Raw genomic sequence first — 12,965 nt, 5'->3', positions numbered from 1 at the left:
AACGGTTACTGTGAAGCAGATCGATCGATCGATCAAGAAGGTACCACCACAACTCCAAATATGAATTTCTTAAAGAGGAAACATATGAATTCGCTTGCCACATCAAGCCATCGGTAGCACTACAAAGTAAAGCTCGAGGCCAAGAGGCAAATGTATGGTATCTCCACCAGATCCTGCGGCTCTCAAATTCCTCATGTATAAAATGGGGGCGCAAAGTTGCCAAGATCAACTAGAAATTCAAATGTTAACTGTTTTTTGTGCCATACACCCATTGGAACATGCTAGCTTCGTATGGTCTTAATGCTCTTCTATCTTCTTCAGGTCCTTCATATTTGTAGTGTCCACACTGCAAAAAGAAACCAAGCGTTTCTTAGCCTCTCAGCACATGTGAAAACAATTTCCACCAAACACGTGTCCCGATGGGAAATTCTGCAATGACTAAATAAAAATTTGGAGCTACACTTGATGCATAATTCAAAGCTTGAGTCTTGTTGAAATGGACTGTATTTAGCATATTCAGTTCTAAGTTGGTAATATGTGCTTTCACCATCAGTTTTTATCATAAAATAGCAAGTGCTAAAAATGAAGCATACAAGTTTAAGCAGTCCAAGCTCCTTTCTTAACTTTCACTCTAACAAACTTATTAATTATACTTCCACCAAATTTCAGCAGTCCAAGCAAAAGAGCAATTACATAGAAAAATAGAACTTACGTTGTTCCGTACAGCGCAATCTTGAGAATTTTTGAGACATCACTTCCACTTTGATTGTCCTCAATAAATATAGTCAGGCTGGAAAGAAAAAAAAAAGGTCATCACAAGAAAACAGGCAGGCTTGCACATGCACTGTGCTCATGTGTCAGAGAAATGCACATACCTGCGAACATTCTGGAACTTGACATACTTAAGCTGCATAGGCTTACTCTGCAAAAAAAGAATGGCCAGGTTCATCATTTCAACGTAAGAAATTTCCCAAAATAGGAACTATTGACATCAAATACTAAATGATCATCAAGGAGAAAAAAAACAAATCCAGTGGCAAAACTCAGGACAGGAAGGTACCTCTGATAAATGATTGGAAGACAGGTCAAGACTGTCACTTGGTGGATAGTCATTGACATTGCTGCCATTAATTAGAGAAATTTATGTCAGCCTAAAGAGAGAAAGGAGTTGAAAGTCCCAATGAGCTTTTAACTTCAGAGTTAAAAGTTGGTATACCTGAAACCCATATGCTCTTTGTTGCAGAAGAGTTTAATTGTTTTCGGGCCTACAATGACAGAATATTATAATTATTTGAGAAAGCATCACAACCCAAAAGATAGTGGAAGTGCACTTAAGAAAGGGGCTTCTAACTTTTAGGAATCAATTAACTCATCCGGAAGTATGGATAAAGAATCATAAAGAAAAAGGCCAACATCAGCGTATTAGTTCCTATGCACAAGCTAGAACTTAATGCACAAAAATACCTACAGAGATTTGCAGTTTTGCACAAGATGAGAATCGTAGGAACTTAGAGGTCCAACTACAACTATGTTTCAACTTTGAAAAGAACTAATCTCCACTAAATGGGTACTTTTAAAAATAAATTAATGGTTTATGCCATAGATCATAGATGTCAAGTAATTATCTGGAATTTGTACAGTGGCCACCTTTGCCATAAGTCTCTAAACAATTGAAACTTTGTACCAACACTAGCACCACAACTAACAATTATTTTATATAAGCTACATAGTAATGATAATTCTTACAGTTACCATTTCAGACCCACTGAATCATTAAATATCATGAGTACACAAAATAACGACTTAGATTTCACCATCTAGCAATAACGATCCTCACACAACTAGTAATAGATAGGACAGCTATAAGTCGTCGTCCTCCAAACTAAAAGAAGTTAGCTGCCATAAATGTCTTGCTCTAATTCAACTCATCCAATCCTAACTGTAAGCTAAGAGTTGCATTTTTCAAGGTAATATACAGATGTCTTGCTCAACCAGGTGGCAAGTTGCTGCTCGTCTGCGCATGCCCAAGCCTGTGGGCTTGAATAATGATCTGAATGAACAGGTGAATAATTTTGGGGCCTTTTGGCTAAAATTGCTGTGGGTTTTCGGGCTGTAGCGGCACAGCCCAGCTGCTCAGCTGCAAGTTGGTTAGGGGCACTGTGCAATGGGCAATAGAGGAAGCCAAGAGATTAGCTGCTGCTGTGCATCTCAGCTGAGCAGCCCCAAAGATTGCCACTAATTACATATACAACATTGTAACACCATATTTAGGGGCGGGGGGTAATCAGGACTCAAATGAAAGAATTAACCACACCTTGGTTTTTGTGATTTGGCCTGAAATGAGAGCATATGTAACTACTACCACAGTTCAAATTTGCATAGAACTCTAGCATCCCATGCATAAAGCCCTAACAGGGGTTGAAATTCTCACCATCTTCCTCGGGGCCCTTGAATAGCGCGGAATGCAGCTTAACCACCTGCATGAAGGGGATGTGGATAAGCAGCTGCTCATCCGAATCGCTGGCCAAGTACAGCCCCTCGTCGTCCCTGTAACCCTGCAAGCATCAAAACGCAATCGCCAATCAAAATCCGATCACGCAAAAACCGCGCGATCGATCGGGCACAACACCACCTTCTAGTAGCAGCAAGTAACGAAACCCTAGACAAATAAAACTTCAAACCACGCCCAAAAAAAGAAAAAAAAAATCTAAAATCCGCGGAGCCGCAAGGAGGATTGACCGAGCGAGCTAGGGTTTGTAAGGGAGGGGAAGAAGAGCAGGTGGGGGCTGGTTTACCTGCTTGAGGGCGTTAACGATGCTGTGGGCGGGGTCCTGGTTGAGGCACTCGACGCCGCTCCAGTCGATGAAGTCGACCAGATCCACCTGCCCGCGCGGCACCGGCGTCGCCGGAGCTGGGGCCGGAGCGGCGGCGGCGGCGGCGGCGGCGGCGGCGGCGTTGGTGGCTGCGGCCATGGCTTGTGGAAGGCGCGAGAGGCGGGCGGGTTCGCGTGCGACTCCGACCCTTGCGAAGTTGCGGCTGCGACGCGGTGCGGTTGGGTCGGCGGCCTAACTTGGCTTATAAAAGTAGTACTAGAGATGAGGCGAGGCGACGAGAGGCGGCGGGTCTCTTTTCAGTTTTCACTTGGGTCTCGGTCGGCTTTTGTTTCAGAAATCAGTGTGGATTCCATTTCGGATTTCGGAGTCGTTTTTGTTTTGAGGAATTTTGAATCCGAAAATAGTTTAGTTAAGGGCCCGTTTGACATAGGTGAAGATGGAGAATTTTCAGCGTACATAAAATTAGACAAGCCTTTAGCACATGATCAACTAAGTTTTAATTATTACTACCAATATAAAACTTAAAAAATAAATTTATTTGATATTTTAGAGCAACTTCTATATATAAAATTTTCACATGAAAGGTACCTTTTAACAATTTAAAAAGTGTACCGATAGAAACCGAGATAAAATCTATATTTTAATTCTAATTCTGAAAATTATGACAGTCAACCTGAAAAAGAAGTGAAAACATCGACATCATTTAATCATGGTCGGTCTAGATTATAACGGTAAATATCGATGAAACAACACCTATGTATGAAGTACAATTCTATTATTGGATAAACTTTAATGTAGCTTCGTGCAATTGCGCGGGAAATCCTTTATTTCATCAATGTAAAGAACTGATTATAAGATTATCCAGTTCAGAAAATGGCAATAATTTGGTCTTCGTTTGGTGTTGCCGTCCTAAGGGCTGTCGGCATCGTCTTGTATTATCCCTTCGGGTTGAGTGTATTTCTCTCCTTCAAATTAGCAGTAGAGCTCCTTCAAACGGATAAGAATTTTAAGCCCCCCAACACATGCAAGCATAAAAATTTTCAGCCTTTTAACCTGGGAAAATATGTGATGGAAACTACATATTTAATGGAAACCTAAAAACTATCTTTGGATTAAAAAATACATCTAAGATTTGTCCACGTCATTACAAGTAAAAAAATTTACTCGTAGATTTACCCATGAGTAAAAATTTTACTAGGATAAATCTAAGACATCTATTTTTTGATTTGACAGTAGTTTCTAAGTTTCTTCTACATATTTGATTTGCATTACATATTTTCTCTAGTAACTTCCATGAGCATTACACACAAGGCGTTTAGGCCTTGCAATCCGTTGGGACTACAGAAACGGTAAAGACGGAGCATTAACCTTGAATCAGCCATCTGAAAATGCAGAAAGCCATAAACATATATTAGGTGAATACAAGGACCAGACAATAATGAGGATAAAATGTAAGCTGCAAACCTGGAGAGCTAAAAAGGTAGAACATGTGTTCTTCAAACTTTCAGAATAAGCAAATAACGGTGGTACTCTTCAATTTGTAAACTAGTACTCTGTTCTTCCTTCCTGAATCTTCCGTTGTTAAGCTCCTTGTTTCGTTTATTCACCCCATCTCAAGACAATATTCAGGTCAAGGTGAATTATAGTAAATCTGTAAGTATACAAGATGAATTGTTCAATTCAGATGTTTATTACTTGGCACACCACACCATTATCTAAAAAAATTACTTGGCACACCACACGTTTTGTATCCTTCAGAAATCCCTGATGAACGGACCACAACTAAAATATGGCTGACCCTTCATAAATCTTGGGGTGGTAAAGATTGCAGAGTGAATGATTCGTCCAAGTAACGTACTAGCATACAGTTCTTAATATTGTTTTCAAAGGAAAATCATAAGTTCATAACACCATGGGTTTCAATTCTTGTACAGTTCAGGCTACTGTCTACTTTTACACATACACAAAAACAAATGCTCAAGACTCGTGCATGCAACGAAGCAAAAAAGAAGATTGTCGTTTAGGAAAAAAAAAAGGTGAAGATTAGTCAAGGCGCTATATTATACAAACAAATCCAAACCATATAAGTGATTGCGCCCACAGGAGCACAAGAATGATTGATCCAAGAAAAAAATTACCGTTCATTACATGAAGGGCATCACTTATTGAATCTGTTAGGCTACTCTCCACTTTATCCATATATCCTGAAACAGTATGCTGACTATAAAGATTCATGTAAAAAAAAAAAGCAAAACAGAAGAAAAGGCACAAGGTTACCAAGATATATAACACACTTTTGTTGAATATAATTAACTTTCTGCAGTATATTATGCAAGGAAATTGAGCATGTCTACACATATTAGCATGAAAACGGATTAGTGTTATGTTACAAGATAGAACAGAATGCAAGTTTTGCAAAAAAAAAAAAAAAAAAAAAAAAGAAGAAGATAAAGCTAAATAGCTGTTTTCTGAAAGACAGATGATGGTGTGCAGAAAAACAGCTCAGTCACTCACCATCTCATCTCCTGGAGGTATTTGTACTTTTACAATCCTCACGTCACAAACAAAGTTGCTTGAGCATCCATGCCATCCAATAATTATGACAATACACACCAAATCCAAATTATCATGATGTTTCTTTACTGATAGAATTTCCTAAGAGAGCCGCCTGAAAATGTTGTCCCTCAAACAGCGCACAAGTATAGAGCTCAAAGGTCAGCTGCGCAACTATCTGCTTGTGATTGCACACTGATTAAAAGGAAGTCTTACGACTCTTAATCTAGACCCTCCAACAGTATGTTGCTTACATTGTCATCATCCACTGTGTGGTTGACTTCATCACTTTCTCTAGGCTCCTCTCGACCACTACTGCTGAGCAAGATACTATGTGTCCTTGAATCAGGTACCCATCCCTTCTCTATCATTTGATCAAGAAACTTACATGCTTCACTCTTGAAGCCCTCTTTAATAAGGCCATAAATAATAATGTTAGATATTCTGGGACTCATCATTCCATCCATATTTACAACTGTTAGCAAACTTTCTGAAATCATATTAAGTAAAGAAGAAAGAGCCATCTCAGGGACTAATAGCTCAAATGTCTCTTGGTCAGGAACAAAACCATCCTTCACCATTCTGTTGAACAAGATAGCAGCCTCAAAAATCGTTTCCTTGGTAACGAAATAACGCAAAATACAGTTGTATGTATACTCATTCAATAGACAGCCTTCCATCAACATATGTGCAAAGAGAAGCAACACATCCTTCTCCTTCTTCAAATGGAGTAGCGCTCGGAAAATTGTGTTATAAGTGGTAAATGTACAAGAAGTACCAGTGCAAACAGCTAATGAACACATTTTGATTGCCTCACGGATCATTCCAACCATACAACTTTCTTGAATTAACATCTCAAGTGACTCACTGGTAAGGTTACATCCTCTTTTGCAGTGATATTTAAAAACTTCAGCTGCTTCTTGGATCTTTTTCATGTGGCACAAGCTCTCTACCAGCTGTGAAAAAGATTCTGAATTCAAGGATAAGTTGCTAACATCCAGCCTTCTGAACATATCTAAGGCATTCTTGTACAAACCTAGCTTGCAGTAACAAGATACAACAGAAGAATATGTGCTCTCATCAGCTGTAAAAGAGGAGACTATCATTCTACAGATGAGCTCAGATGCTCTTCTAATATTCCCATTGTTGCAGAACTGAGCGATAACTATATTCCATGATTGACAATTAACTAAACCCCTGCTGTGTAATTCTGTAAGATAGTTAACTGAATCCTGAACTCTTCCTGTTTTACACAATGATCTCAGCAATACATTATATGCTTCAATTTCAGCAACATCATTTTCCTCAAGAAAGTTCACAGCTTTGTGGAACTGACCCAGTGTGCAGTAACAGTCTACAATGTTCACAAACGTACTCCTCATCAGAGCATGGCCTGACGCTATCATGTCATTAACTGTTGTGACTGCATCATCCAATAGTTGATTCTCGCATAAGCATCTAATCAAGGCGCTATATAAATGCTGATCTGACTGAAGTTTATATTCTTTCATCATTTGATGCAATTTTCTGGCCTCCTTCAATTTATTGAACTTACAGAATAAGGGCAATACCTGAACACAAAATGACCTATCAGGGATGCATCTCAGCTGCAGCATCTTATCAAATGCATCTGCTGATTCATCAGCTCTGCCATGGGAGCAAAGTGCTGTTATGAGTATCTTGAAAGTACGGCTATTAGGAATGCACCTCTTCTTGCTCATCTTATCAAATTGAACCAGTGCCAACTCTAAATGGCCAGCTTCACACAATACCTCAATTAACCAATTCAATGTTTCCACATCAGGGAGAACTCCGGCCTTGACAACCTCCATGTAGGCATGCATGAACGGCCGCAAGCCCCTCCCTTCCTTGACCAAACCACACAGAACACCATTACAAGACGAGACTGAAATCTTGAAATTACCAGAGCTAGCATGTTGGATAACCAGCAACGCTTCATCGAAACGGTTTTTACCACTCAAAAACTGAACTAAATCATTCATGACTTTCTCCAACCCAGGTACATCCAATCTGACCATCTCCTTCAGAAATCCTCCTATCTCATCATGGTTCCCTGCATCACCAAGCTTAGCAATCATACGGGCGTATGTGTCAACCGTGTGAATGGGCATTCTCTGATATGAAGCCCATCTGAATATCCTAAGGGCCAGGTTGAAATCTGAAGCAGAATCAAGGATATGCGCTAGCCTCAATGGCTGGGGATTGATCCTGAGCGATCGGATCGCGGAATCGAACTCAGAAGAACACCCTCTAGCGCCGCCGCCGCCGCCGGCGGCGGCGGCGGCGGAAGCACGAGCAGCAGGCGCATCAGAGAAAGAGCAGCACATCAGCCTGCTCCATAGAAGGTGCGGTCTCGCAAACCACATGCGGGACTGGACCTTCAGCGCCATGGACGCAGCTACATGGCTAGGGGATGGCTCTAAGCTGCTGCCGACGTGCAGCTCATGGCCGATACCTTTGCAGTCGCGCGGCGCGTGTTGGAGGAAGCGGCGGAGATGGGGAGGTAGGTGGGTGGCTGCGCGTCACCGAGGAGGACGAGGGGTCGGCGGAGGCGAGCGCGGCGGCCAGTTTCGAGGAGGGGCAGAGGCGGAAGGCGGCGCCGGAGAACGTCGGCCGGAGGCCGAGGCGAGGGCGAAGCGGCGGCGGCGGCCGGAGGCGGTGGAGAACGGGGATTCTGGTAGCGGCGACGAGCACGGTTTGGTGGACCAAATTCATATGGGCTCATGAACTAGTACTAGAAAATTGACACATGGGCCTGTTTGTTTGGGCTGCATTTTCAAATCTGGTTGTATTTTTTTAAAAGAGAATTCAACTATACTCCCTCCGTTCCAAAATAAGTGCAACCTAATAAAGGATGTGACATATCATAGAACAACAAATCTAGATAGACATACATGTCTATATTCATAATTATAGAATAAGTATGTCATATTATTTAACCAGGTTGTACTTAAATTTAAAATGGAGGGGGTAATATATAAAAAAAAATAAGTATATTTCACTTTGGGTCACTTTTAGTAGTTAAAGTTTCGCTATGGACTTGGATTACACATATCTTTTCAATTAACACTACATATATTTGCAAGATGTAACTGTTATCTTTCACTGATGATGCATTGATACCATGCTTAATTAGAGATAGATATGGAGCTCATCTCTCTGTGAAATGTCTCAATCTCTGAACAGAAGTTGCCTAATTTTTCAAATTGCAGCTAGCTCAATCGGATCAGTAGCATCAACTGGCCGCTTACTCTCAATTCTGGAGTACAGTGAGGACACTGCACTGACATGCTGAGATGAGATGGGACCTTCACTTGCACTGTTCTTAATTCTTGTTTAGCTTTGTATAGGTTTCAATGTGGTCTGCTGCTGGTCCTGCTTACTGTACTGTAGTACTATACTGTATTCCTTTGAATAATTTCTTCTCCTACTTCCCATGAATGAAATGTAACTATATACAGAGAAGTGGGGGAAAAAACATGGTACTGAATCTGCTAATTTTCAGAGTGCTATGTTGATATGTTCTTGAGTTGTTCTGTAGAAAAACAGAGAAGAATATACCAACTAACACTGCCATTTAAGAAACCAACGCTTTCAACTAACGGTGCAGATTAATTACTATTAATCACAAAAACTAAAACACAAATGTGCATGTCACAGTACGCCATCACCACCAACGAACTGAGTAACAAAACACATATTTTGACCTAGTGAATCATCAACACATATATGTGACTGACCTAGTGATCTCTTCCTGCTGCAGTTGGTGAGTCTGCAGTGGTTGGGCTTGGGCACACGTCAAACAACCAAATCTCTTTCCATCGTGGAAACGGCCTTCTTTCTGATCTTCCGTTCCTACTGACGCGTCCCAATGAGCAAATCAAACGAGCTGTGATACAGATAGAAGCTTCTGATTTCTTGCAATGGACTAAGAATGCTTTGCACAAGCTATCACGAAGCAGCCATCGTCAAGTTGCATGCATTTTTCTCCTCTGTGATGGAAGAGCAGAGAATGTCCTTACTCCTTCCTACTCTCTCCATACTATTATAAGTGCAGCCATAAGTTTTCGTGCCCAATATTTAACCGTCTGTCTTATTTCAAATATTTATAAAAAAAATTTTAAAATTAAGTCATGTATAAAGCATTGTTTCAAAAATACTAATCATAAAAATATTTTAAACAAAACGGATGGTCAAAATTGGGTACTGAAACTCACAACTACACTTATTATGGGACGGAGGGAGTACTATCTGCATGCGTGACATGCATGCTTGACAGACCTCAACAAGTTTAAGCACCAAAAAAGTTGCTTCAATTTTACATAACAATGTATAAAATTTTGCATGCCCACTCCTATTAATTGAGCTAGTATTTTTTTTGTGTCAGCTGAGTTAACTTTCTGAGAAAGTTCATGTAAGGTATACATAAGGGCTTATTCAGATCACGGGATTGTAAAATTGTAGGAATAGGAAAATCATAGAAATATTATAGGGATGTATGTGTAAAACAGATGATTGAAAAACACAGGATTGTAGATAGGATTGGTAAACATATGTTCGGATAGACAGAGGAAAAACATAGGAAATGGAAAAAAAATGAGGTAGGAGTGAATGGAAAATTTTCCTTTGTTTCTCTATTAATTCCACAGGAAAGGAATTCGTCGTCCGATTTTCCTTTGGGCTGATTCCTATGAACCGAACGATAGGAAAGGAAATATTTCATCATCGAAAAATCCCTCAATCCGAAGAGGCCCTAAGTAGGTAGAGCATTGACAAGCCCTCTTGCTTCCCCTTGAATGCATCTCCTTTCATCCATTGGTGGGGAGAGAGCACGAAACTGATTGACACGACACAATGACATGGCTACGACACGATCGTCATCCTGGTGGCTTGGGCAATATGGTATGGAAAGAGCGAAACAATCGGGTTGACATAAGCATGACGCTGAGGGAAGTGGTAGAGGCTGCAGCGACAGAAGCTGTCCTATGGCACAAGGCGAGTGCACCCATCTAGCCACCCCCGGCTGAAGACAGACACACCAGACTTTGGGAGACATCACTATTAGCACCTTTTTTTTCTTTTTGATTTTGTTTGTATATAACTGAGATGCTCTTGTGAAAGTCTCATCCTCAATCTTAATACAAAGATACACACTTTGCGTATTCCAAAAAAAGTAGATAGAGCATGTATTTGTATTGTTGGCATTGAATTATAGGTGGAATGCCTTCCAAAACGATGAGCTTGAACTGGAGTTCTCTTTTTTTCCCCTTGTAAAGATTACCCTATTTTACATCCTGATGTTAAATGCAGAAAGGAGTCAGAAAAACTGAATTATACAGGTAGGGAACCAAATGACCCATCACCAAACAATATTTGGGTTGAAAAAATATCCAATTATAGTTCCTACGAAGAGAATAATCTCTAATGATAGTGGCACCCCCTCGCATAATTAAGAAGCATTCTAATACTATTTGGTCAACACACATGCAACAGACATGGAGAGAGCAGGCAAACTAAAAAAAAGGTAGAAATTAGCTGAAATGGTCATGTCAAATACTTAACATGCATGCATGCATGCCAAGATAATTTAAGCTTTATACGAACAGGCGTCTCCATCATCAACCGCACATTAGCTTAAATTAGCTAATTTAAGGTCAATACAAATTAGCTGAAACGGCCATGTCAAATACTTAACATGCATGCATACCAAATGCAAATTAATATTGCAACAACAGTTGCACATAAACAAACCAGGGAAGAAGCATCTTCTAGTCATCAGTTCTGAAATACAACACCCACAAATCAATGTTTTAACATATTCTAGATCGGTTTCAAAACCGAAAGGAGATTTGGAGAGAGAAACGTGCCTCCAAATATTTTTAGAAAAGAAATTACAAACATGTTACGGATTAAACAAAGAATCTTAAAGTTAAAACCACACATCTTTTACACTGCACTGTTAAGTGCATCTCAGTTTCATATTATCTTACAATTTTTTTCCCTAGATAATGCCTCAGATTATCTCATATAATACCAATTAAACTATGCACTTTAATTCATCACAAACCGTAGGCACAGCGATATTTAAAATGAGCCACAAAATCATTAGTGAAAACGAGAGCAATCTCTCATCGATGGGCGATTCAGAGAGCTTGACATGTCACCAAATGCTGCTGCTGCTTCTTCGATGAACAGCAACAGCCAGCAAGTCGCAGGTCACGTCAGAATCTGATGCTACCGGTTCTGTGCCGGGGCGTGATGTGAAATGCATTCAGAGATCGATCGATGTGAGATTAGGAGATAGCAAATTACTCTCTCCGTCCCAAAATAATTACAGTTTTGCACTATTCACATTCAATGTTTGACCGTTTATCTTATTTGAAAATTTTTTATGATTAGTATTTTTATTGCTATTAGATGATAAAACATGAATAGTACTTTATGTGTGACTAAATATTTTTAATTTTTTCACAAAATTTTCAAATAAGATGAACGGTCAAACGTTGGGCACGGATATCCACTGCTGCACTTATTTTAAGACGGAGGTAGTAAATCCCACTGCAAGAACGAGGAGGACGAGATTAGGAAGGGGATTAAGAGGGAGATGGCGTTGTCGCCAACTACCTTACGTACTGCAGCTGCATATATGATATATATTTGCATCATCATGCAATTATTTTGGTTTGAATTGCTTGGTATATGAGAAGATTATTTCTTTTGAAAGGATAGCTAGCTGCTACGATGCTACCATCTGGAACAAAGATACTACAGTACCAACAGCAGACAAGCTGGTATTTATATCTAATTATCTTTTAATTTGTTATTGTTTGTTAGATATAATCTCTGTTTAGATTTCTGATCAAGCATGCCAACTACTGGTAGCTTAACTATTTTATGCAATTGCTTCTCTCTTTTTATTTTTTTGAAAGATCATGCAATTCATCACTACCTCAGGTTGCAAGTAGCAAAGTACTAAGTGCAACCGAGAATTACTCAAAGAACAAGACTGAAATAACAAATGTGCATGATCTGATGCTATGATACAGCCTAATAACCTATGGCTCTAAATCTTTTCATAAGTAGATTCTAATGCCTAAACACTAGATGAAATTGATGACCCTTGTAACTGAACAATGCACTGAATAACTGAATACAGAAAAGCTGCCTGGATTGCACACAAGTTGTGCCTTTTTTTTTAATCTGTTCCAAGCAGGAAGCATCCCTGAAGCTTTCTTTTCGTCGTCAAAATTCGTGCAGGCAACACATATATATTTTTGGCTCTTTCTGTTGATTGGATCGTGCGAACATGAGCAGAGAAGAAGGTGTAAACAAAGCAAAAGGAACAGCACAAGAGAGGCCAACAAACACGGGGAATAACTAGCTAGAGCTAAAGTTAATTCTCTCCATCTTTTAATTAGTTAAATGGAAAGGCACTAATACGGTTTTTTTAAAAGTGCCAATGTTTGCCCCTGTCAGGGCCATCATGTGATTGAGAACTAGAAACCATCTTTTAATGTACTTGATTTGAAAACTCACCAAAGAACGATATGAGTAATC

The 12,965-nt window shown here is 39.8% G+C and overlaps 2 protein-coding genes across 2 annotated transcripts; both read right to left on the bottom strand.

The window, feature by feature from the left end:
• Positions 1-30: 30 nt before the first annotated feature.
• Positions 31-3,060, bottom strand: LOC127768038 (PITH domain-containing protein At3g04780). The gene is made up of 7 exons (XM_052293549.1): positions 2,796-3,060; positions 2,432-2,555; positions 1,217-1,265; positions 1,061-1,121; positions 876-922; positions 713-790; positions 31-346 (listed from the first exon to the last, which is right to left on the bottom strand). The coding sequence occupies exons 1-7, from the start codon at positions 2,970-2,972 to the stop codon at positions 298-300; spliced, it is 585 nt and encodes a 194-aa protein (XP_052149509.1). The 5' UTR covers positions 2,973-3,060; the 3' UTR covers positions 31-297.
• A 492-nt stretch (positions 3,061-3,552) lies between these two features.
• On the bottom strand, positions 3,553-8,090 carry LOC127768701 (pentatricopeptide repeat-containing protein At3g53700, chloroplastic-like). The gene is made up of 4 exons (XM_052294327.1): positions 5,349-8,090; positions 4,973-5,038; positions 4,299-4,485; positions 3,553-4,216 (listed from the first exon to the last, which is right to left on the bottom strand). The coding sequence occupies exon 1, from the start codon at positions 7,796-7,798 to the stop codon at positions 5,609-5,611; it is 2,190 nt and encodes a 729-aa protein (XP_052150287.1). The 5' UTR covers positions 7,799-8,090; the 3' UTR covers positions 3,553-4,216; positions 4,299-4,485; positions 4,973-5,038; positions 5,349-5,608.
• Between the last annotated feature and the right edge of the window lie 4,875 nt (positions 8,091-12,965).

This window comes from Oryza glaberrima, chromosome 3, assembly GCF_000147395.1.
Source record: "Oryza glaberrima chromosome 3, OglaRS2, whole genome shotgun sequence".
Taxonomy (NCBI): Eukaryota; Viridiplantae; Streptophyta; class Magnoliopsida; order Poales; family Poaceae; genus Oryza; species Oryza glaberrima.
This window is presented reverse-complemented; position numbering and strand designations above follow the sequence as displayed.

What these genes read in the sequence shown, in the direction of transcription:
- LOC127768701 (XM_052294327.1), bottom strand. Translation starts at nt 7,798, where the DNA reads ATGGCGCTGAAGGTCCAGTCCCGCATGTGGTTTGCGAGACCGCACCTT.
- LOC127768038 (XM_052293549.1), bottom strand. Translation starts at nt 2,972, where the DNA reads ATGGCCGCAGCCACCAACGCCGCCGCCGCCGCCGCCGCCGCCGCCGCC. An exon ending in CAAGGGCCCCGAGGAAGATG is followed by an intron (nt 1,266 to 2,431) that starts GTGAGAATTTCA and finishes CTGTCATTGTAG; the next exon opens with GCCCGAAAACAATTAAACTC. An exon ending in CTTCCAATCATTTATCAGAG is followed by an intron (nt 923 to 1,060) that starts GTACCTTCCTGT and finishes CTTTTTTTGCAG; the next exon opens with AGTAAGCCTATGCAGCTTAA.